At 43.1% G+C, this 22,554-nt stretch overlaps 1 protein-coding gene across 1 annotated transcript in view; it reads right to left on the bottom strand.

Annotated features, from left to right (window-relative positions):
* The window catches only part of VPS45 (vacuolar protein sorting 45 homolog), a 69,372-nt gene that overhangs the window by 22,305 nt on the left and 24,513 nt on the right, over nucleotides 1–22,554 (bottom strand). The window contains exons 9-13 of the mRNA XM_077464263.1: nucleotides 21,996–22,109; nucleotides 19,954–20,121; nucleotides 10,631–10,789; nucleotides 7,342–7,449; nucleotides 2,119–2,240 (exon numbers count right to left, since the gene is read on the bottom strand). Coding sequence (XP_077320389.1) covers nucleotides 2,119–2,240; nucleotides 7,342–7,449; nucleotides 10,631–10,789; nucleotides 19,954–20,121; nucleotides 21,996–22,109 — 671 coding nt within the window. The remainder of the gene's footprint in view (nucleotides 1–2,118; nucleotides 2,241–7,341; nucleotides 7,450–10,630; nucleotides 10,790–19,953; nucleotides 20,122–21,995; nucleotides 22,110–22,554) is intronic.

Below are 22,554 nucleotides of genomic sequence, written 5' to 3'. Positions count from 1 at the left end.
AATAGGGAAAAAATAAAATCAAAATGAAACAAAATAAAAAAGGTTAGAGGTTTGATTGGCTAGCAGAGCTTTAAAAGGGTTGTAAAGGTACATTTTTTTTCACCTTAAAGGGGTTGTAAAGGTACATTTTTTCACCTTCACCACATTCTACGCATTAAGGTGAAAAAACAATCGACAATGCCGCCCCCCGTTTTACTTACCTGACCCCTAGAAAGTCCGGCGCTCGCCCCGACATCCTCTTCGCCGCTCAGCCTGCCCGTTGATTGGTTACAGTGGATGGATTGAAATCAGCGCAACCATTGGCTCACACTGCTGTCAATTACATCCAATGACGCAACGCGGGGGCGAGCCCCGAGTGATACAGTGAGCGTCCGCCGGCAGTATCATGGGAGCGCGCCCGCAAGCACTCCTCACCATGCGAGGGAACACGCATGAACGGGGGGGGGGGGGGGTTTAGTGGGAGCCGAGACAGCCGAAGGACCCCAGAAGACCAGGTTCGGGGCCACTCTGTGCAAAACAAGCTGCACAGTGGAGGTAAGTATAACATGTTTGTTATTTATAAAAAAAAAAATTATTACTTTTACAACCACTTTAATTAGTTGGTAGAGCTCTAAAAAAAAAAAAAAAAAAAAAAATCAGCTTTTCGACAATATACCAACAGAATAGCACCACATCCCTTGGTTAATTGGTAGATCAGAGGTTTATGGGATTTTTAAAAAATAAAAAAACCACAGGGGTGATCAAATACCACCAAAAGAAAGTTCAATTTGTGGGGAAAAAGGACGTCAAGTTTGTTTGGGAGCCACGTCGCACGACCCCGCAATTGTCAGTTAAAGCGGCGCAGTGCCGAATCGCTATAAGTGTTCTGGTCTTTGGCCAGCCAAATGGTCCGGGGCTTAAGTGGACGGCTAGTGTTGCTGATCATGGCGGAAGTCGCATGATGCAATAACTGGCAGCCGCCTTATCTGCTTTGCTGTTGACCAGGTGGTGAAAAAGGGGCGATAGAAGAGGGTTTTAGGCTCTATGTGGACATCCACGGGTTACAACCTATATAGTCACATAGTTAGTAAGGTTGAATAAAGACACCAGTCCATCCAGTTCAACCTGAGTGAGTGTGGGTGCGTGTCTAATGTCTACAATTGCCCTACCACTATGCATTGTGTCTCATTAAGATGCTCATCTACTATATTATTTAAGGTACCCATATAGCAGCGTCAATTTACGCAGTGCTCCACACATACCATGCACACTCACATCAGTCCCTACCCTCAAGGAGCCCACAATCCAAGGTCCCCAAATCACATTCATACACTAGGGCCAAATTTTTTTTTTTTTTTTTGGCAGAAGCCAATTAACCTACGTGCATGTCTTTGGAGTGTGGGAGGAAACCTGAGTACCCGGAGGAAACCCACACAGGCACAGGGAAGAACACGCAAACTCCAGGCAGGTAGTGCCGTGGTTGGGATTCGAACCAGCGACCCTTTTTACTAGAGTGCTACCCACCCCGACATGCTTTTATTGCTAAAGGATGTGGGAAGGATGGGAGAGCCCCCAGTAGGACTTACTTGCATATGACAAAAGGGCACAAAAAAGAAAGCCAATGCGTTTTGGAGGCTTACTAGTACCCCTTCATCAGGGCTTCTATGGCTGAGCCGGAATAATTACAACATATTTTGAATAGCGTACCAGCAGATCTACTTGGCACACAGGTCAAATATGATCAACGTCCTTGTTTGCAAGATGACAAATGTAAGATTAAAAAGGCACCCCAAAACACAGATCGCAAATGCACCATGTGATTTAGTGCGGCGGGTTTCCTAAAGTAGCGCATGCACTGCTTTTTTTTGTCGCGTTCTGGAGCGATTTGCAGCCCATTAGAATGAATGTGTTGCAAAAATGGCACAGAAACGCGACATGTATTCCTATTTGAGTCTGGTGTTTACTGGCCCCAAACTGAAGGAAAATCTCCCCAGTGGAGAAGAGTACAAAAAAAAACAAAAAAAAAACAAACCCAACAGAGGATCTAATTCTTCCATGCAGTATTGATAAAACTGTATTTTGGTTGGCGTGATTTGCCTTCACATCTTGTCCCAGCAATACCACTCTCAGGAGCCTTACCTGTCTCTCAGGGTGCTGGGCCCCACATAAGGGTACGTGTTGTCTTTTAGTTTCCCTTTGATCAGCTTGTCCAGGGTTTCCAGGAGGAGCGGTTGGTGTTGGGTGTACACATTCTCCACCCCCTATGTAACAAAAGATAGGTATACCAACAATCAACTCATAGCTGAATTCCAGGCAGATACTAAAGAAACAAAACTTATGGAGCTCTATATGCATTAACAAATCAATATATGGATTATTATTATTTTTTTATTTTTCAAAAGAATGTAAGTACCTAAAATTGACTTGAAATTGCCCTTTTCAAAAACGCCTGTACAGCACAAGCTCAGAACGGGAGGAGGGGGAAGCAGCACAAAGAGCCAGTCATTTTGTGCTGCAGAAATAAACAAAAAAGGGAAGCTGCGCTAAATACAATGATACTCCATATTCTACAAATTGAACAAATAATGTGCTGCAATAAAAATTGATGCAACAATGTGAACCGTGATGAACTGGTAAAGTGATGAGATATCAATAACTGATAATGGTATAAATCAATAAATAAGTACTGTCTCTTGAATACATAAATAACAGCAACTGGAATGCAGTTCAAGATAACAAACTCTATAAACCAATCATGTGACTGAGAGAAAAAAGTGTATAAGTGATGATGCTGGTCATATAAATTAATCAAAGACCATGATGTGTGAAAATAATTAACAAAAATCTGTGTATAAAAAAACAAAACAAAAAACAAACAAACAAAAAAAAAAACGGCCCGTGACGACGTCCTGTTGATGACGAAACGCGTATGGAAGGAGTGACGTACTGATGTCACCGCTACACGCCTAGTCCCAGAAGCCACGGGCTGTTTGCGGCTGGCCTGCTTGATTTTTATGCTTATTTCTACAACTTTTGTAAGTGTTCATTTGTCTTATTATTTTAATAAATCTAATGGGTTTCACGCTATGTGAGGCTTTGTTGTTTTATGGGGATCTCACAACGAATTTGAATTGACCCACTTAAATAATAGCAACTAGAATGGAGTTCAAGATAACAAAAACTCTATAAACCAATCATGTGACTGAGTGGAAAAAAAGGTCTATAAGTGATGATGCTGATTGTATAAATTAATCAAAGACCATGACGTGTGAAAATAATTAACAAAAATCTGTGTGAAAAATGCCCCGTGACGACATCCTATTGATGACGCAACGCGTAGGGAGGAGGAGCGATGTACTGACGACACCGCTACATGCCTAGTACCGGAAGCCACGGGCTGTTTTCGAGGCTGGCTGGCTCAATTTTTATGCTTATTTATTTCTACAACTTTGTAAGTGTTCATTTGTCTTATTATTGTTTTAATAAATGTTTAAAGTGTTTTACGCTATGTGAGGCTTTGTTGTTTTATGGAGATCTCAGAACGACTCTGAATTGACCCACCTGCAGACTAATTCCATTGAGGCTGAGGAGCCCACTGTGTGCCAGAGAGATCCCGGGCTGGGGTTACAGCCATCTGCTTGGTGTGGTCCCCTGTAATATGGGACCCCCGTGTTCGGGTAAGCGGCAGTGTTTTCTGTGGTGGAGGCATTTTCACTTGGCACTTTCTTTGGGAAATCCAGCAGTATATCACCATTGAAGAGTCACCAGTTTTTTTACACAGATTTTTGTTAATTTATTTCACACGTCACTTATAGACTTTTTTCACTCAGCCACAAGATTGGTTTATAGAGTTTGTTGTTATCTTGAAATAACAAAACTCTGTGTAAAAAAATAAAAAAAAAATAAAAAAAAAAAACACGTCCCGTGACGACGTCCTATTGATGACGAAACGCGTACTGACCTCACCCCTACAAGCCTAGTCCCGGGCTGTTTGAGGCCGGCCGCCTCGATTTTTATGCTTATTTCTACAACTTTTTAAGTGTTCATCTGTCTTATTATGTTAATAAATGTAAAGGGCTTTGTTTTTTTTATGGGGATCTCACAACGAATTTTAATTGAACCACATAAATAATAGCAACTAGAATGGACTTCAAGATAACAAAACTCTATAAACCAATCATGTGACTGTCTATAAGTCTATAAGTGACGTGTGAAATTAATTAACAAAAATCTGTGTAGAAAACTGGTGACTCTTCAATGGTGATATACCGCTGGATTTCCCAAAGAAAGTGCCAAGTGAAAATGCCTCCACCACAGAAAACATTGCCGCTTACCCGAACACGGGGGTCCCTTATTACAGGGGACCACACCAAGCAGATGGCTGTAACCCCAGCCGGGGATCTCTCTGGCACACAGTGGGCTCCTCAGCCTCAATGGAAATAGTCTGCAGGTGGGTCAATTCAGAGTCGTTGTGAGATCCCCAAAAAACAACAAAGCCTCACATATCGTAAAACCCTTTACAGTTATTAAATCAATAATAAGACAAATGAACACTTACAAAGTTGTAGAAACAAATAAGCATAAAAATCGAGCCGGCCAGCCTCGACGAAAACAGCCCGTGGCTTCCGGTACTAGGCGCGTAGCGGTGAAGTCAGTACGTCGCTCCTCCTCCCAACGCGTTGCGTCATCAATAGGATGTCGTCACGGGGCATTTTTTACACAGATTTTTGTTATTTTCACACGTCAGGGTCTTTGATTAATTGATATGATCACCTATAGACTTTTTTCACTCAGTGACATGATTGGTTTATAAAGTTTGTTATCTTGAACTCCAGCATCTCTTTTTCCTTTATTCCTGTTGGTGTCGTATAACATCTTAAGCCGCAGCTTCCAATTTAGTCAAATACTGCAGTTTTTTTCTTAATACGTTTTGCGTTGCAGAGCTCATGTCTAACAAGGTGGGCATACTGATAGGAGGAGAGAGCCGACTGACAATAGTGGACCACTGTCCAATCACAGGCTGTGGGAGGGGCAAGATCTGTGAGTGTTACTTACCTGCAGCAGAGAAAAATTACTTCAGCATCCTTCATAGAAGAGCAAATGCTCCGATACCTGAAACCGATACTTTTGCATGCGTTTCATGACAATATCGCCCACCTCTTCCAAACAGATACCACTTTACATCCACTGAGAAATTACAAAGCGTTCTCTGGATGTTGCCTGTGCCAAGGCAGTGACCCCCCCCTTGTTCACTCTGTAGCAGGGCAGCCGCTCGGCACAGGACCAAAAAGGCAGCGAGCATCACTGTAGTAGTGGTGGCTACTACAGTAATCCTCCGTGTAAACAGTCATCAGTCAGGTATGGAATATGAATTAGGGTTGCACAGATATCTTTTTTTTTTTTTTTTTTTTTTTTTTAACCAGTGGGTACGAGTAACGATACTTTGGTCACACACTCGCTAATACAGAGTACCGATACCTTTGTGGTGCGATTTGAGTCCATACAAAATGAGTGGGCTCAAAGCGCACTGCACAGAGTCGCATATGATTTGAACAGGAGTTTGGTGCGATTCCAATCAGAATTGCAATGCAGTTTCCCCCGCCGCTCCTGTGTGAGCTCAGGCTCGGCATAGTGACTTTCAATAAAGCCTGGGTTCACACAGGAGCAGTGCGGGAAACTGCATGTGATTCAGGCAGGACACACACCACATTTCTGTTCAATTTGCCTGCGATTCTGTGTAGTGCGACTTCAGACCATTCATTTTGTATAAGGTCAAATTGCACCGCATCGGTATTGACGAGTACTTGACCAAAAGTATTGGTACCCGTACCCGCTGGTCCAAAAAAAAAAAAAAAAAAGGTATCTGTGCAACCCTAAATTCATATTCCCTAACCGGTTGCTGACTGTTTACACGGAGAATTACTGTAGTAGCCACCGCTACTACAGTAATCCTTGCCCCCTTCTTGGTGCTGTGCTGAGCAGCTGCCCTGTGTTGGGGGGGGGGGTTTGGCTCCCTTGGCACAGGCAACACAGAGAGAACGCTTTGCATTTACTCAATGAATGCAAAGCGGTCTCTGTTTGGAAGAGGTGGAGAGGTGGGGCGATATTGTTATGATCTCCACCTTGTTCAGAGAACACTTTGCATTCACTGTAAAAATGCAAACCTTTCTTTGAATGGCACCTGTACCCGACAGCGAGAATCACTGCATTAGCAGTAGTTTCTACAGTGATTCTGCCCTTCCATAGGCATCAGCCAGATATAGGATACTTATACTTACATAGGTTCTAGCTGGATAAAGGTATCTATGGGGGGGGGGGGGGGGGATATCCATACCTGGTATTCAGCTTTGACGGTTCGATGGACAGTCTCACCCAAAACTGGTCTCTTACATCAGGGCAGATGGGAGGGCTGAGCCAGCAACTGGCCAGACATCAGCTCGCTGCAGCTACCAGCTATACACCTAATGCATTTGGACCTCATGCATCCTCCCCCCAATTCTTTCCCCTGGGTTCTCTCCTTCACATGTTCTAGCTTATGGCTTACCAATGTCATATATTCTATGTCATCCAGATTCCAGCCTTCTGATTTTTTAGTCCCCCCCTATCGCTGCGGGAGACCCCTTACTGGCGGCTCCTTGTGCATACTGGGACTCGGGTAAGCGCTCCTCTACCTGTCCCCATATAATAAATGTATTTTCATCTTTACATATTGTTTCCCCTGTATGTGATTAAATGCATTGTTTTTGATCATATGCTAATTAAATGGCAGATATTTTCCTGATGAAGCGGCACAGTTTGCGAAACTGGTAGACATACTGTCCGTGACCAACTAACCCATTGTGATCTTCCCCATCAGGGGAGTATTATCTTGGTGATACAAATAGACCATCACCTATTTTTTATTTATCATTCATTTTTTTTGGCATGTATCAAACTTTTGTATATATTTTTACTTGCTTGTTCCTATATCTGAATTTACCTTCCTTGTACTGTACTGAGATAGTCCAATTGCCCTTTAGCTTTTTGGTGAACACCTGGCTGGGGACCAGGCTCCCAACACCTCTATTACTAACATTTTTGGATGATGGTACAACTTTTAAATTTATTTTATCTACCTGTGAATATTGTTTGTAGAGGCCATTTACGTTCTTCCATTGTGTACAATGAAAATTTTAAACAGAATCCAAAGTCGAGAGCCAGATCTCCATGTAATCACTTGCAGCATGTAGGCAGAGCTGGGTTCACCTTTACAGATAGCCAATGCCAGCGGGTGATCCAAGCCACCAGCATCAACTACCATATCTACTCCCAGTAAACCTACAGCCAAAGGATAAAAAGTATGGAAATCAGGATTTCACCAACCTTGAGTCCCTTGAAGAACTGTTTGGTAATGGCCACCGCATCTTTCGGGCTGAAGAGGTCGCTGTCTCGGACCCGCTTCCCACCGAACTCCAACACCGCAGACACCAACTGTCATTAGGATGGGAAGACAAACATGTCAGGGGTTACCAGAATGAAAAGGACTTCCTCAAAGTATTTTAACCACTTCACATCCAGGACAATTCTCACACTTCTCTCCTAAATGTAAACATCTTTTGCTAGAAAATGACATAGAACCCCCAAACATTATATATGTTTTTTTTTTAGCAAAGACACTAGAGAATACAATGGCGGTCATTGCAACTTTTTATCTCGCACGGTATTTGTGCAGCAATTTTTTAAACACTTTTTTTGGGGGGGGGGGGGAACGTTTCATGCTTTAAAAAAAAAAAAAAAAAAAAAAAAAAAACAGTAAAGTTAAATTATTTTGCATAATGTGAAAGATGAAGTTATGCCGAGTAAACAGATACCCAACATGTCACGCTTCAAAATTGCACACGCTCGTGGAATGACACCAAACTTCGGAACTTAAATATCCCCATAGACGACGCTTTAAATTTTTTTTTTTATTGGTTACATGTTTTGAGTTACAGAAGAGGTCTAGGGCCAAAATGATTGCTCTCACTCTAACGTTCGCGGCGACACCACACGTGTGGTTTGAGCACCATTTTCATATGTGGGAGAAACTTACGTATGCATTCGCTTCTGCGTGCGAGCACATGGGGACAGGGGCACTTTAAATTTATTTATTTTTATTTTATTTTTTTATTGTTCTTTTTTTTGTTTTGTTTTTTTAAGTAAAAATGAAGACACTTTAAAAAAAAAAAATGTGATCACTTTTATTCCTATTACACGGAATATAAACATTTTTTTAATGCAGAGGCCGGGCATGACGACATAACATCGCGCCCGGCCTCCGACGATCATAGGGACTCCGGCGACCATCTAGTCTGCCGGAAACCGCTATGCTCAACATCCGGGGCTAGCGGATCCATTCTCCGACTCGCCGAACGCAGCGGCAAGTCGGTAGAAGCACCAGAGGGCGGCGGGAGGAGGGACATCCCTTTTCACCGCCTGTAAGAACGATCAAGCGGCGGAACAGCCGCTATGATCATTCTTATGGTATAGGGAATCTCCAGCTGAAAATGCCGATATCTAAATGATGCCTATAGCTACAGGCATCATTCAGATATACCACCACAAAGCCAAGGACGTCCTATGACGGCCTGTCAATGGCAAGTGGTTAAGACATTTAGTAAAGGCCATGTATGTGATACCACCAGGTGAGAGATTGGCCTGTATGAATGTGCCATACACTAACAAATTATGAGACTAATATAAGATAAAATATAGCCCCGGAAGCAAGAGGGGTGAAGATGGACACGGGGGACAGCGGGCACAGCAGGGACATTGCGGGCTTCTTTTACAGGCAAGTGCAACATAATGGGCTCATATGTGATGCATACGAGCCCAGTATGCTTTTACTTTGCAGGGGAAATGAAGAGGAAGCAACCATCAGGGTTTACTTCCTCTTTAAGAAAGCGAATATCTAGCTGGCCGTACATTATACAATTTTCTTATTTAATTGTTGTTACATTTCCCTTTTTACAGAGCATTTGCAAATGCCTAGTGCATTACCTCCAAAACCTTTAATTATAAAATCATGAAATGGCAATTCACAAAGACAGAATAAAATCGAGCTAGACAATAGCACCAATCCAGAAAGTGAGATAGGCATCCCCACCGACGCCACACAATAGCAAAGCTTACGGGTTTCGAGGGACAGACCACCTTCCTCAGAGCTATCCCAACCAATGTAGCACCATTTATATGTTTGCACATGAAGGACATCTGAGGAAGGGGGTCTTGTCCCCCGAAAAACACGTAAGCGTTGTGTGGCATTGGTGGGGATGCCCATCTCACTTTTTGGATTGGTGCTATTGTCTAGCTCAATTGTATTCTGTTTTTGTGAGTATATTACCACTTTATGATTTTATAAATTTGTGATTAACAAGTTATTGAATATAAAAAGCTGCGACTTCTATGCAAGATACACACATTAATCAACAATTCCCAATACCAAGTTGCGCTATAAAGTGAGTCCGTGCTAAAAAATATGAGAATTCAACCCCAGGACATCAGGTGTGACGAAACGCGTAGGAAGGAGTGATGTGCTGACGTCCTCACGATACACGTAGGTCCCGGAAACACGGGTTGCTACCGAGAGCCGGCCGGCTTGGTGTTTTACACTGCATGTGATGCTTTTTATTAATGTAAGTGCAATACTTTTTAACTTTTAATGAATTAAATATCCAATGGTTTTACGCTATGGAAGCCTCTTATTACTCTCTTTTGGGAAACATCTGGTAATACATACTTGTACGAGTTGCAACTCCTGTTAGGACACTCAGATGTTGGCTGTATGCAATTAAAGGCCCGGGCTGGGTATGAAACCACAGGCGTGTTTGATCTCCTATAACCAAGATCTCTGTGTGTGTGTGTGTGTGTGTGTGTGTGTGTGTGTGTGTGTGTGTGTGTGTGTGTGTGTGTGTGTGTGTGTGTGTGTGTGTGTGTGTGTGTGTGTGTGTGTGTGTGTGTGTGTGTGTGTGGAAGGCAGACCTTTTCTCTCTCATCACCATTCTAGGGTGCATTGTGTGTCAAAGTGGAGACCAACAAGCAATTTAAATGGCCTATTTATAATTTTGTCAATTTTTTATTTATTTTTTTTAACTTTAATGGAGGTTGAGTTAGCCCCTGTACAGACGTTCGGAGATTTCGACAACCAAATCCGTCAGATCTTGTCCGAAACTGTTGCATACACACGGTCGGACTAAGTTGTCGAAAAATCCGTTCATTCAGAACGTGATGATGTAATTTCGTTACGATGGGACTACATTCAGGCTAGTAGCCAATAGCTTTGATGTAGGAATTTGATCTGAGCATTCGTGGCACTTGGTCCAATCAAAATTCTCTACACATGATCGGAGGATGTCCGATGGAACCAGTTGGTCAGAAAATATTTCCAACAAGTTGCAAAATTGGGTCCGAGGGAATCAGTCCGATGCATACCACACACAGTCGGATTATCCGACAACACGGTCCGATAGGACACATTCTGATGGATTCTCCGACCGTGTGTACAAGGGCTAATACAGGCTTGCCTATGACAGATGTGCATTAGTGTTATTTTGTCTAAGCCCTGACACTTCGGCTCGAGTCTGTGGGGGGGGAGGGGGGTCTACTACTTTGCGCTGATCTGGCTGGAACTCACCCTGCGGTACTTCTCAGGCACGCCGCGGTTGCGGAGGTCAGCCAGCAAGCTCTGCAGGGCACTGTTGCTGTGTCGCTCATAGTGCAAAGCATAGAGCATCACCAGACGGACGGCGTCCAACTCTGCTAGGCGCTGGTTCTGCAGCAGACGTTTAATGTTCTGTACAGAGGGGAAAAAAAAAAAAAAGAGAGAAAATAATTATCATCCTATTTTTTTACCTACTGATGAAGCATCTCATCTCTCTAAAAAGACACACCACCGTCACCATGTCATGATTCTGCCAATCTTTCCTCTGATGGTGCTTATAAACTTTAGAGTATGGACAATTGTTCCGGTACTTTCTATGGAGACGGAGGTGGGCAGAGCAAGATTCTGATCCAGCTTATCAAAGGAGGAACAATACTGATTGGGTACACTTTTTTAAAAGCAGAATTGAAGTCGAAGAAATAGATATATAGTGTAATATTGTTCCAACGACCTCCATTTTCTCACTACAAGTCGTGCTGGATGTCTAAATACAAACTGTACAATCCAACAAGAACCAGTTAGACCTAGTGCACTCACCAGCCTCTTGCTGGTATTGCAGACATGGTTAGCACACAAAGGGGTATAACTACTATTAAAGTGATTGTAAAGTCTTGTTTTTTTGTTTTTGTTTTTCAATAAAAATAACAAACGTGTTATACTTATCTGCTCTGTGCAGTGAATTTGCACAGATCAGCCCCATACCTCCTCTAAAAATCCCCCCTGAGGAAGCCACATGACCCTGTGGCGTAACGTGTAGGGGAGGGGGAGGGACAAGGTATGGTGCCTTCTCGGGTCCCTCTTCTGTGCTCCTGGGCCCTCCCTCCTGGTAAGTGTCCCCACAGCAAGCAGCTTGCTATGGGAGCACCCAAAGGAGCACCCAAAGCAGAGTCACAGCTCCCCGTGTCCATTCAGATACGGAGCTGCGGCCCGGGCACCCGCCACCTCCCTCTCCCAGATTGGCTGACTGACTCTGATTGACAGCAGCAGGAGCCAAATGGCACCACTGCTGTGTCTCAGCCAATCAGGAAGGAGAGTCGGACGGCTGAGACACTTGTGGACATGGCTGGATAGAGATGGGGCTCAGGTAAGTATTAGGGGGTGCTGGGGAGGCTGCTGCAAACAGAAAGCTTTTTATCTTAATGCATAGACTACATTAATATATATATATATATATATATATATATATATATATATATATATAAATATAAAAAAAAAACTTTCTGCCTTTACAACCACTTTAAAGTGGAGCTTTAACCACTTGAAGACCAAGTCTTTTTTCTTTTTAGCAGAGACCCTAGGAAATAAAATGGAGATTATTGCAATCTTTTTAGGTCACACTATTTGCGCAGTGGTTTTTCAAACGTCATTTTCTGGGGAAAAAAATACACTTTAACTGGTTGCTGACCGCTGGCAGTCAAATGACGGGCAGGCGGCGCACCTATTGTGGCGTTTAAACAGGGAATGCGCGCAATTGTGAGCGTGCATCCCTGTTTCTTCGGTGGCGGCGTGTCACGGAGACACCGCTCGCCACCGAAGGGGGTGAACAGCCATTAGTTATGGCTGTTTACCATGTGATCACGGCTGATCACAGATGGTCACACCCCCGACTGTGCACGGAGCATGCGCACGATCGCGCTGCGCGTGCACGTCGGTGGCGGCGTGTTCCCCGGGAACACTGCTCGTCACCAACGCTGGTAAACAGCCATTGGCCGGCTGTTTACCCACGTGATCGGCTGTGATCCTTTCACAGCCGATCACTAAAATGTAAACAAACCACAGTAACGAGATGTTACCGGGTTGTTCTCCTCCTCACACACCGATCGTGTATGAGGAGGAGGTTGTGGTAACCTCTCGTTACCGCTCAGTGTACACCAATCACACTGATTGCCCCCCCTCCCCCCAATAAAGAGGACCTGTCACCACCCCTCATAGTACCTGTCAATCACAGTCCATCAGAGTACTTCCTGCCCAGGCCAATTTTCAGCTTTCGGCACAGAGGGGGCTGCACCCGCCTGGTCGGTCGCCACCGACCAGGCTGCATCCGATTGGTCGGTCGCCACCGACCAGGCTGCACCCGATTGGTCGGTCGCCACCGACCAGGCTGCACCCGATTGGTCGGTCGCCACCGACCAGGCTGCACCCGATTGGTCGGTCGCCACCGACCAGGCTGCACCCCGTCATCGGGAGCAGTGATTGCTGTCATTTGAGTAGTAGCCCCCCCCACAGTTACAATCACTCCCTAGGACACATTTAACCCCTTGATTCCCCTCTAGTGTTTAACCCCTTCCCTGCCAGTGTCATTTACATAGTAATCAGTGCATTTTTATAGCACTGATCACTGTATAAATGACAATGGTCCAAAAATACTGTCAAAAGTGTCCTCCATAATGTCGCAGTCATGAAAAAAAAAAAAAAAAAAAAAAATCGCAGATCGCCGCCATTACTAATAATAATTAAAAAAAAATAATAAAAATGCTATACATCTATCTCCTATTTTGTAGACACTATAACTTTTGCACAAACCAATCAATATACGCTTATTTTTTTTACACCAAAAATATGTAGAAGAATACGCATCGGCCTAAACTGAGGACATTTTTTTTATATATATCTTTGGGGGATATTTATTACAGCAAAAAGTATTGCTTTTTTTTCCAAAATTGTCGCTCTTTTTTTTGTTTATAGTGAAAAAAATAAAAAATAAATAAAAAAACGCAGAGGTGATCAAATACCACCAAAAGAAAGCTCTATTTGTGTGTGTGTGTGGGGGTGCAATTTTATTTGGGTGCAATGTTGCACGACCACGCAACTGTCAGTTAAATCCACAGTGCCGAATCGCAAAAAGTGCTCTCGTCCGGAAGGGGGTAAAATCTTCCGAGGCTGAAGTGGTTAAGGGAATTCCTTGGGGCCCCCCCCCCCCCCAAGTCACCAGAACTAGTTTCCCCATTGGAAGATTCCCCCTCTTCATTTTCTGGGGTTGCTAAGACTGCCTCGCATCTGGCCACTTGTTTCGAAAGTGGGGCAGGTCCCACCTCCCCTCGCCCCCCGCAGGGAGATAAAGTGGACACGGGGCTGAAGCGGTTAACATACGAGATTTAGTATTTCTGTGGCTCAGAAAGCCGAGCAGGAATACTAATCCCGGTAATGCAAACCAAATTTGTTTCCCCCATAAAACACAAAAGCAGTGTCTGGAAACGATCGGCGCACACAGGGTTAATCGTCCTCATGCATTTGGTATGTAACCTTCTGCATGCGGTCACAAAGCAGAAGAGACATTAAAAGTTGATGGAAAAGGCGCAGTGTGCCAGTGACGTTTATTTGTGCGCACTACACAGCCGGGCTATTGTCTGCCCGTATCTTACCGAGTCTCAGGCTTCCTATTCATAGGCCGGCTTCACGGTGACAGAGCCCGAGAGTCATTCCGCATCCCTGACCCTACTACACAAGGCTGTGCCATTGTACCCCCCTCAGAACAGGGCAGCCCTAGGGTGACCTCACCACATCGGGGGCACGCAGCCTCTTAAATTGGAGCTTTGTACGCAAAACGGTACCGCTTGAAGGACTTGTACAATGAGTGCGATTTAGAACTTCAGCATACGGCCTTTGAAGTTGTGGGAGAAGGGGGCCCGGTGACGTTCTGAAAGTCATCGTCACATGTATTTAAAAAAGGACGTGGTAATGAAAATGCATTTATTTTAAATTGGAATTCAGAACTTTCATTCCTAGAATATTACAATTCACATACTTCCAGAGTAGGCAAAGCTGATTTTTAAAATGGAGAGAATTTCTGTTTTTGTTTCAGGTGGTGCCCTCTAGGGGTAGAAAGGGAAAGTAGATATCTAGGCATCGCCCTGTTGTTACTCACTCTACAAGGTAGAGCTGCACAATTAATCGTTAAAAAAAAAAATCATGATCTCGATTCACCCCCTCTGAGATCTCTCCTGCAGAATTTGCAGAGTCTTTCATATAAACAAGTGGAGAAACTATCTGCTCACTCACCTGTCAAGAGAAAACATGGGCAGTCTGACAAGTTTTTTTTTTTTTTTTTTTAACTTGCAACATTGTAACTAAGCTTCCTTATTAGATCAAAGGGATAAAACTTCTGTGTAAATAAATAATTGGGGGGGGGGGGGGGCAGACTGTCAAGTTTTCAACAATGTGCAAATGCCACTTAAAGTCTAAAGCCCCATACACACTATCAATTTTTCTGCTGAGTTTTTCCTTCAGATTTACCAAAACCATGTAGTAGAAGGGCCTGCCTGATTGCATACACATTGAAACTCCTGAGGTTTGACCTCCTATTACATGGTTTTGGTAAATCTGAAGGAAAAAACTCAGCAAAAAAACTGATAGTGTGTATGGGGCTTAAATCTTTTTCTGACACTGCAAGTTAAAATCAATATTTTTTGCTAGAAAATTACTTGGAACCCCCAAACATTATATATATTTTAGCAGAGACCCTAGGGAATAAAATGGCAATTGCTGCAATATTTTGTGTCACACTCTATTTGCCCAGCCATCTTTCAAATGCAATTTTTGGGGAAAAAAAACATCACTTCAATGAATTAAAAAAAATAAAATGTGAAAGATGATGTTATGCCGCAAGAATCGTGAGAGAACTGTGGTATAATATTATATATATATATACATACATACACACATATACATATACACACACACATATACATATACATATACACACACACACATATACATACACACATACACATATACATACATGATTTTTTTTATACTACCAATGGCAGCGATAAGCAACTTATAATGGGACTGTGCGTCAGACAATCTGACACTAACTGACAAAGGGGGAAACTGACTAACTGTTACTGACAGGAATACAGTGATCAGTGAGAATAATTTGCATCAGGGGTAGGCAACCTTGGCCCTCTCCAGCTGTGGTGAAACTACAAATCCCATCATGCCTCTGCCTCTAAAGCCCCATACACACACAATCAGAAATTCTGCCAGCAAAAGTCCGATGAGAGCTTTTTGTCAGAAATTCCAACCTTGTGTAGGCCCCATTGGATTTTTGCTGGCGGAATTCCTGCCAGCAAAAGACTGAGAACAGGTTCTCCAATTGTTCGGTCGGAAAAAGCTTCCGATCGGAAATTCCGCTCGTCTGTAGCAATTCCGACGTGCAAAAATTCCTACGCATGCTCGGAAACAATTCAACGCATGCTCGGAAACAATACACAGCATGCTCGGAAACAATTCAACGCATGCTCGGAAACAATACACAGCATGCTCGGAAACAATACACAGCATGCTCGGAAACAATACACAGCATGCTCGGAAACAATACACAGCATGCTCGGAAACAATACACAGCATGCTCGGAAACAATTCAACGCATGCTCGGAAACAATACACAGCATGCTCGGAAACAATTCAACGCATGCTCGGAAACAATACACAGCATGCTCGGAAACAATTCAACGCATGCTCGGAAACAATACACAGCATGCTCGGAAACAATACACAGCATGCTCGGAAACAATTCAACGCATGCTCGGAAACAATACACAGCATGCTCGGAAACAATTCAACGCATGCTCGGAAACAATACACAGCATGCTCGGAAACAATTCAACGCATGCTCGGAAACAATACACAGCATGCTCGGAAACAATACACAGCATGCTCGGAAACAATACACAGCATGCTCGCATGCTCGGAAACAATACAACGCATGCTCGGAAACAATTCAACGCATGCTCGGAAACAATTCAACGCATGCTCGGAAACAATACAACGCATGCTCGGAAATACAACGCATGCTCGGAAACAATTCAACGCACGCTCGGAAACAATACAACGCACGCTCGGAAACAATACAACGCACGCTCGGAAACAATACAACGCACGCTCGGAAACAATTCAACGCATGCTCGGAAACAATTCAAAGCATGCTCGGAAACAATACAACGCATGCTCGGAAGCACTGAACTTAATTTTCTCGGCTCGTCCGTAGTGTTGCACGTCACCGCGTTCTCGACGGTCAAAAGTTCAGAGAACTTGTGTGACCGTGTGTATGCAAGCCAAGCTTGAGTGGAATTCTGTCGGAAAAACCATCCAAGTTTTTTCTGACAGGAATTCCTGATCGTATGTACGGGGCATAAGAGTCATGCCTGTGACTGTCAGGGTCTTGCAATGTCTCCTGGGACTTGTAGTATCACCACAGCTGGAGGGCCGAGGTTGCCTACCCCCGCTTTACACTGTCACTGTACGAATGACACTGGCTGGGAAGGGGTTAACATCTAGGGAGAGAAAGCGGTAGAACGTGTGCCCAACGATGTGTAAAATGTGCTGCTTTTACTAAAGATCTCCGTTTCAGGGATGAGAAAAATGGCAGATCGCATTTTCTGCGCAGCCAATCGAGCTTTACGGCAATGCGCGGTGCTGGGATTCGAAGGTTTCTTTTCACACAGAGCCGAGCCGCTCTGATCAGCGTGGAATCCTTCAGCAGACATCTTGCGGAATCAGAGCTGAACGGGACGGATGTGTTTTCACATCGGTGCTCGGCGGACACGGGTCGGCCAGTGACAGCTCCATGGGGGATCTGATGTAAACAAACTCCGCTGTCTGTTTACATCAGGCTACCTCCGATCCGTCATACTTAGGACTGGAAAAAACAGAAAAGGACGTCAACCTTTTCCTTTAGCCTGTAGGTAGGTGAGTGTAGACGGATATGAGTCCATTTATACCCGCCTGTGCATTAGGGCTGCATGAAGCTTCTGTTCAGGTCTGCCTGAAAAACAGACAGGTGGACCTAATTGGAATGCCAAGTGTAAAATGGGCCTAATGCTGGCCATACATTATACAATTTTCTTCTATAGATTTCCTTTAGATTTACCAAAACCAAATAATATGAGGTCAATTCTAAACACTCAATTTGTGTGCAATCAGACAGGCCCTTGTACCACACAGCTGAAGGTAAATGTAAAGGAAATTGAATAAGAAAAATTGTATGGTGTATGGTGAGCTTAACAAATGTAGTTTGCTGACTGTAGGAGAGGGCACAGAGATGAACTAATCAATCAACACTTAAGAGTCATTACACACAAATCAGATTTTCGGCAGGGAATTGTGTGATGACAGGCTGTTGGCCTAGAATCCGACCGTTAGTACACTCCATCAGACAATTGTTGACCAACTTTCCGCCAACAAATGTTGGGTGGCAGGCTAGTAAATTTTCAGCGGACAACGGGCTGTTGTCAGATTTTCCTATCGTCTGTACACAAGTCCATCGCACAAAAGTCCACAGCACAAACACGCATTGTTCAGAATCAATGCTCACCAATCACGACATTAGTAGAAGGTGCCCAAAGGGTGGCGCTCAAGAGCTGAAATCCCTCGTAGTACGTCACTACGTTTGTGTTTGTTGGCCGACAACTGGGTGCCGTTAGTATGCAAGACAAGATCCTGCCACACGCCCTTCGGACAAAAGTCTGACGCTTTGTTGGCCAACAATCTGCTCGTGTGTACGAGGCTTAACATAGTTAGTCATGTTGGAAAAAAAAAGACACAAGTCCAACATACATACACACACACACACACACATATATTATACAATCCTATACCCACAGTTGATCCAGAGGAAGACGAAAAAAAATCCCCAGCAAAGCATGATCCAATTTGCTACAGCAGGGGAAAAAATGCCTTCCTGATCCCAGAGGCAAATCAGATTTTCCCCGGATCAACTTTACCTATAAAACGTCAGGACCCGGTTATATTAGGTATATTTAGGAAAAAATGCAGACCTTTCTTAACCACTTGCAGACCAGCCGTCGCAGTTTTACTGCACCAGGTTGGCTCCGCTGAGCAAAATCACGTTATTGTATGTGACCTCGCGAGGTTCTGATAGCAGGCGAGCGTCACCGGAGACGAGAACGTGCCCCTTCCCGTGGGGATACCCGTGATCATCTCAGAGAGAGGAATAAACAGGGAAATGCTAATGTAAACAAGCATCTCCGCATTCTGCCTAATGACAGTGACACTGATCAGCTCTCCCTGTGATCGGGAGCGGTGATCAGTGCCGTGTCACACGTAGCCCCCCCCAGTTAGAATCACTCCCAAGGACACACTTAAGCCCTGCAGCGCCACCCAGTGTTAACCCCTTCACTGCCAGTCACATTTACACAGTAATCAGCACTGATCGCTGTATAGTTGTGAATGGTCCCAAAATAGAGCCAAAAGGTGTCCGATGTGTCCGCCATAATGTTGCAGTCACAATAAAAATCACAGACCACCGGCATTACTAGTAAAAAAAAAATATTATTAATAAAAACGCCATAAAACTATCCCCTATATTGTAGATGCTATAACTTTTGCGCAAACCAACCGCTTATTGCGTTTTTTTTTTTACCAAAAATATGTAGAATACGTATCGGCCTAAACTCAGGAAAAAAAAAAATTCTATATATTTTTTGGGGATATTTATTATAGAAAAAAGTAAAAAAGAATGCGTTTTTTTTTTCCCGAAAATTGTTGCTCTTTTTTTATAGCGCTAAAAAACAAACAAAAAACACAGAGGTGATCAAATACCACCAAAAGAAATCTCTATGGGGGGGGACGTCAAATTTGTTTGGGAGCCACGTCGCAGGACCGCGCAATTGTCATTTAAAGTGACGCAGTGCCGAATCGCAAAAAGTGTTCTGGTCTTTGGCCAGCCAAATGGTCCGGGGCTGAAGTGGTTAAAGCAATCTACTGAAATGACCAGAAACACCTCTGGGAGGGAATCTATTCCACATTTCACAGCCCTTACTGCGAAGAAACCTTTCTGTAGTTTAAAGATGAAATCTCTTTCTCTATACGTAAAGAGTGCCCCCTTGTCTCGGTTCACACTGGGGGGCGGCTTTCAAAAAAGTCGCCCCGCACAGCGCGACTTGCAAACAACTTCTGTAATAGAAGTCAATGCAATCCGCACCGAAGTCGCCCCTAAGTAGTACAGGAGCCTATTACTAAGTCGGAGCGACTCATAAAACAGATCCATTGCACTGAATGGAGCGAGACTTGCCAGGCGGCTAAGTCGCCTGACAAGTCGCCCCTGTAGCATGCATACTAATTCTATCAATTTCTCCTTTAATTATTATTATACAGGATAGATTCTCTCTCCCTCCCTCCCTCTCTCTCCCTCTCCCTCTCTCTCTAATGATATATTATATATAGCCTACAGTTTGCGCAGCGCTTTACGCAAACAATACAGTTACAATACAATTCAATACAGGAGGAATCAGAGAGCCCTGCACATCGGTGCTTACAATTTAATGAATTTTTACCTGTAGGGCACTGGAGTGGTCATTCTGACAGGCCAATTCTTGCTCCACCTCAGAGACTTCCATTAGATGGCGCTCACTGACCAGCCGCGACAGCTCCCCCACCACCGTAACGTGCTTGGACACCGCTCCGGACATTTTCTTGAACTGCGGGTAATTTTCTACAAATGCCTGACCCGAGACAAAGAATCAAAATGAGAGCTATGTACGGGTCGACCGCTGATCACCTCTTGAAAATGCTCATTCCCCGGCTGTCATGCTGACCCTCACCAGCTAAAGCCAGAACTGCTGATCTGCATAATTCTGTCGAGTTGGAGACTCAAAAAGGAGGAGACTAAAAGAGCGCAAAATCAGGTGAAGCTCTGCAAAGAAACCAATCAGCTTCCAGGTTTTATTGTCAAAGCTTAATTGAACAAGGTTGAAGATAGAAGCCAATTACCATGCACAGCTGCACCAGATTCCGAGTGCTCCAGTTTTAGTAAATATCCCCCCAAAGTATTCAAGCCACAAGATCAACAAGAAAGTCAGGCAACTTCTAATTTCAACAGATGGACAGCAATGGATACCTACACTAGACATGTGCACTGACAAAAAATGTGTACGTTTTCGTTTTATTCGTTTTTTTTCCCCATTTTTCGGAAATTCGAAAATTGAAATTTCTGAATGTTCAAATTTCAGAAGTTCAGAATTCGTAAATTCGAAAATTCGAAAATCTGAAAAAAATAAATAAAATCAGTAAAGCCCCATACACACTATCAGATTTTCTGCTGATTTTTACCATCAGATTTACCAAAACCATATAATATGAGGTGAAACCTTAGGGGTTTCAATTTGTATGCAATCAGGCTGGCCCTTCCACTGCATGGTTTTGGTAAACCTGAAGGAAAAAAAAAAATCAGCAGACAATCTGATAGTGTGTATGGGGCTTAAGATTCAAAATCATAACAAACTATTAAATTATAGGTATTGGAATTTCCTTTCAAATTTGGCTGTTAGTGAACGTAGCGAATACAAATGTATCTGAAATTATGAATTATCCGAAATAACGAATGCCCCATCTAAACAAATGGAATGGAACAAATTAATAATAAATAACAATAAAAAGGTTTTATTATTATTATTTATCATTATTAGATCATTGTGTTCCATTTGTTTAGATACAGCATTCGTTATTTCAGAGAATTCATTCAAATACGTTCACTAGCAGCCAAATTTGAAAGGAAATTCCAATACCTATAAATGTTTTATTTATCATTAGTTATTATTTCAGATGGTTTTTGAATAAACAGAAAAGAAACGCTCCTGCGCATAAGCGGACCACCAGACCGGCTATATAACAACACAAGCCTTGCTGCCCTCCAGGGTGGGGAACCCTAAAAGTCAAAAAGAAAAAAGAAGAAAGGGAGCACCAGCCTTGTGCATTATCCTTTGGATATGTATTTATTAAAAACGTAAACAAGAAAAATAATAATAATAATAATAATAAATACGGGGACTGCTGAGGGAGTACCCACTGCTGAGCTCTGAGAAAGAGGGGTGGTCTCCTTGAAACGCGTCAGCTGGTAGTGATTAGTGAGAGCGCCTCTGTGACCTCTGGAGAGTTCCGCTCATCTGTGACTAGATGCTGCTACTTGACGACTATTCATATTGCAAGAATTTACAAAATTGTTTGTGAGTAGTTTTCTTTCTACGTTTTAAAAAAAAAAATACATATCCAAAAGGATAATGCACAAAGCTGGTGCGCCCTTTCTTTTTTTTTTTTTCTTTTCAAATGTTCAGATCTCATTCTTTCGAACGTCCGAATTTCCGAACGTCTGAAAATTTGAAAAATCGGAATTTCGGAAATTAAAAAATTCAGAAATTAACGAATTTGCCAAAATTTGTAAAAAAAAACTAATCAAATTGCACATGTCTAACCTACACATTTCTCATGGACCAGGAGTCAAAAAAACAGAGTGGCCAATGAGATACAAGCTTACAATGATCTGAAATGTGACTGGCTGCTGTGCCGACACCACTATATAACAATTATGTGCACCACGTACCTTCATGTCTGCAATGGATTCCAGTTTTTGTTGCTCCTTAGGCTTTTTCTTCTGAAAATCTTCCATCAGATTTTTAATGTTTGTCCCAATTTCTCCAAAATTCAGATACATGTTCTGTAAGGAGAAAAAGAAAATATGTTTATATACAGTATTTATGATTCACAGTTTAATAAAAAGAATGGTCAGAAAATTCAATATATAGCCTCTGAACAGTAGAGTTCACAGTAAGGGCTCTGAATAGAAGACCCAAGATGACCAATTGCATTACAATCTGGTGTAGTAAGAACTAGCTGCATGGATATGAACACGCGTATAAAGACTTTTTATGTTGTATAGAGGAGGAAATGGTTAAAAGGGTTTCGGTTTTAGTTATACTTTCAAGCAGGGACAGAGGAGAGAGAGGATTTTAAAGTGGTTATAAAGGCACAAGGATCTTTACTTTCATGCATTCTAGGCATGAAGGTATAAAACCGGGTGTGCAACAGCTCCCCCCAAATACTTACATGAACCCTCTCTCGATCCAGCGACGTCCACAACAGCCTTGCCTCCCCCAGGACTC

This window comes from Lithobates pipiens, unplaced genomic scaffold (genome assembly GCF_037356315.1).
Source record: "Lithobates pipiens isolate NorthernLeopardFrog02 unplaced genomic scaffold, aLitPip1_a1.2 Scaffold_30, whole genome shotgun sequence".
NCBI classification, from domain to species: Eukaryota; Metazoa; Chordata; class Amphibia; order Anura; family Ranidae; genus Lithobates; species Lithobates pipiens.
The sequence above is the reverse complement of the archived record's forward strand: the minus strand, read 5'-3'. Positions and strand labels throughout refer to the sequence as shown.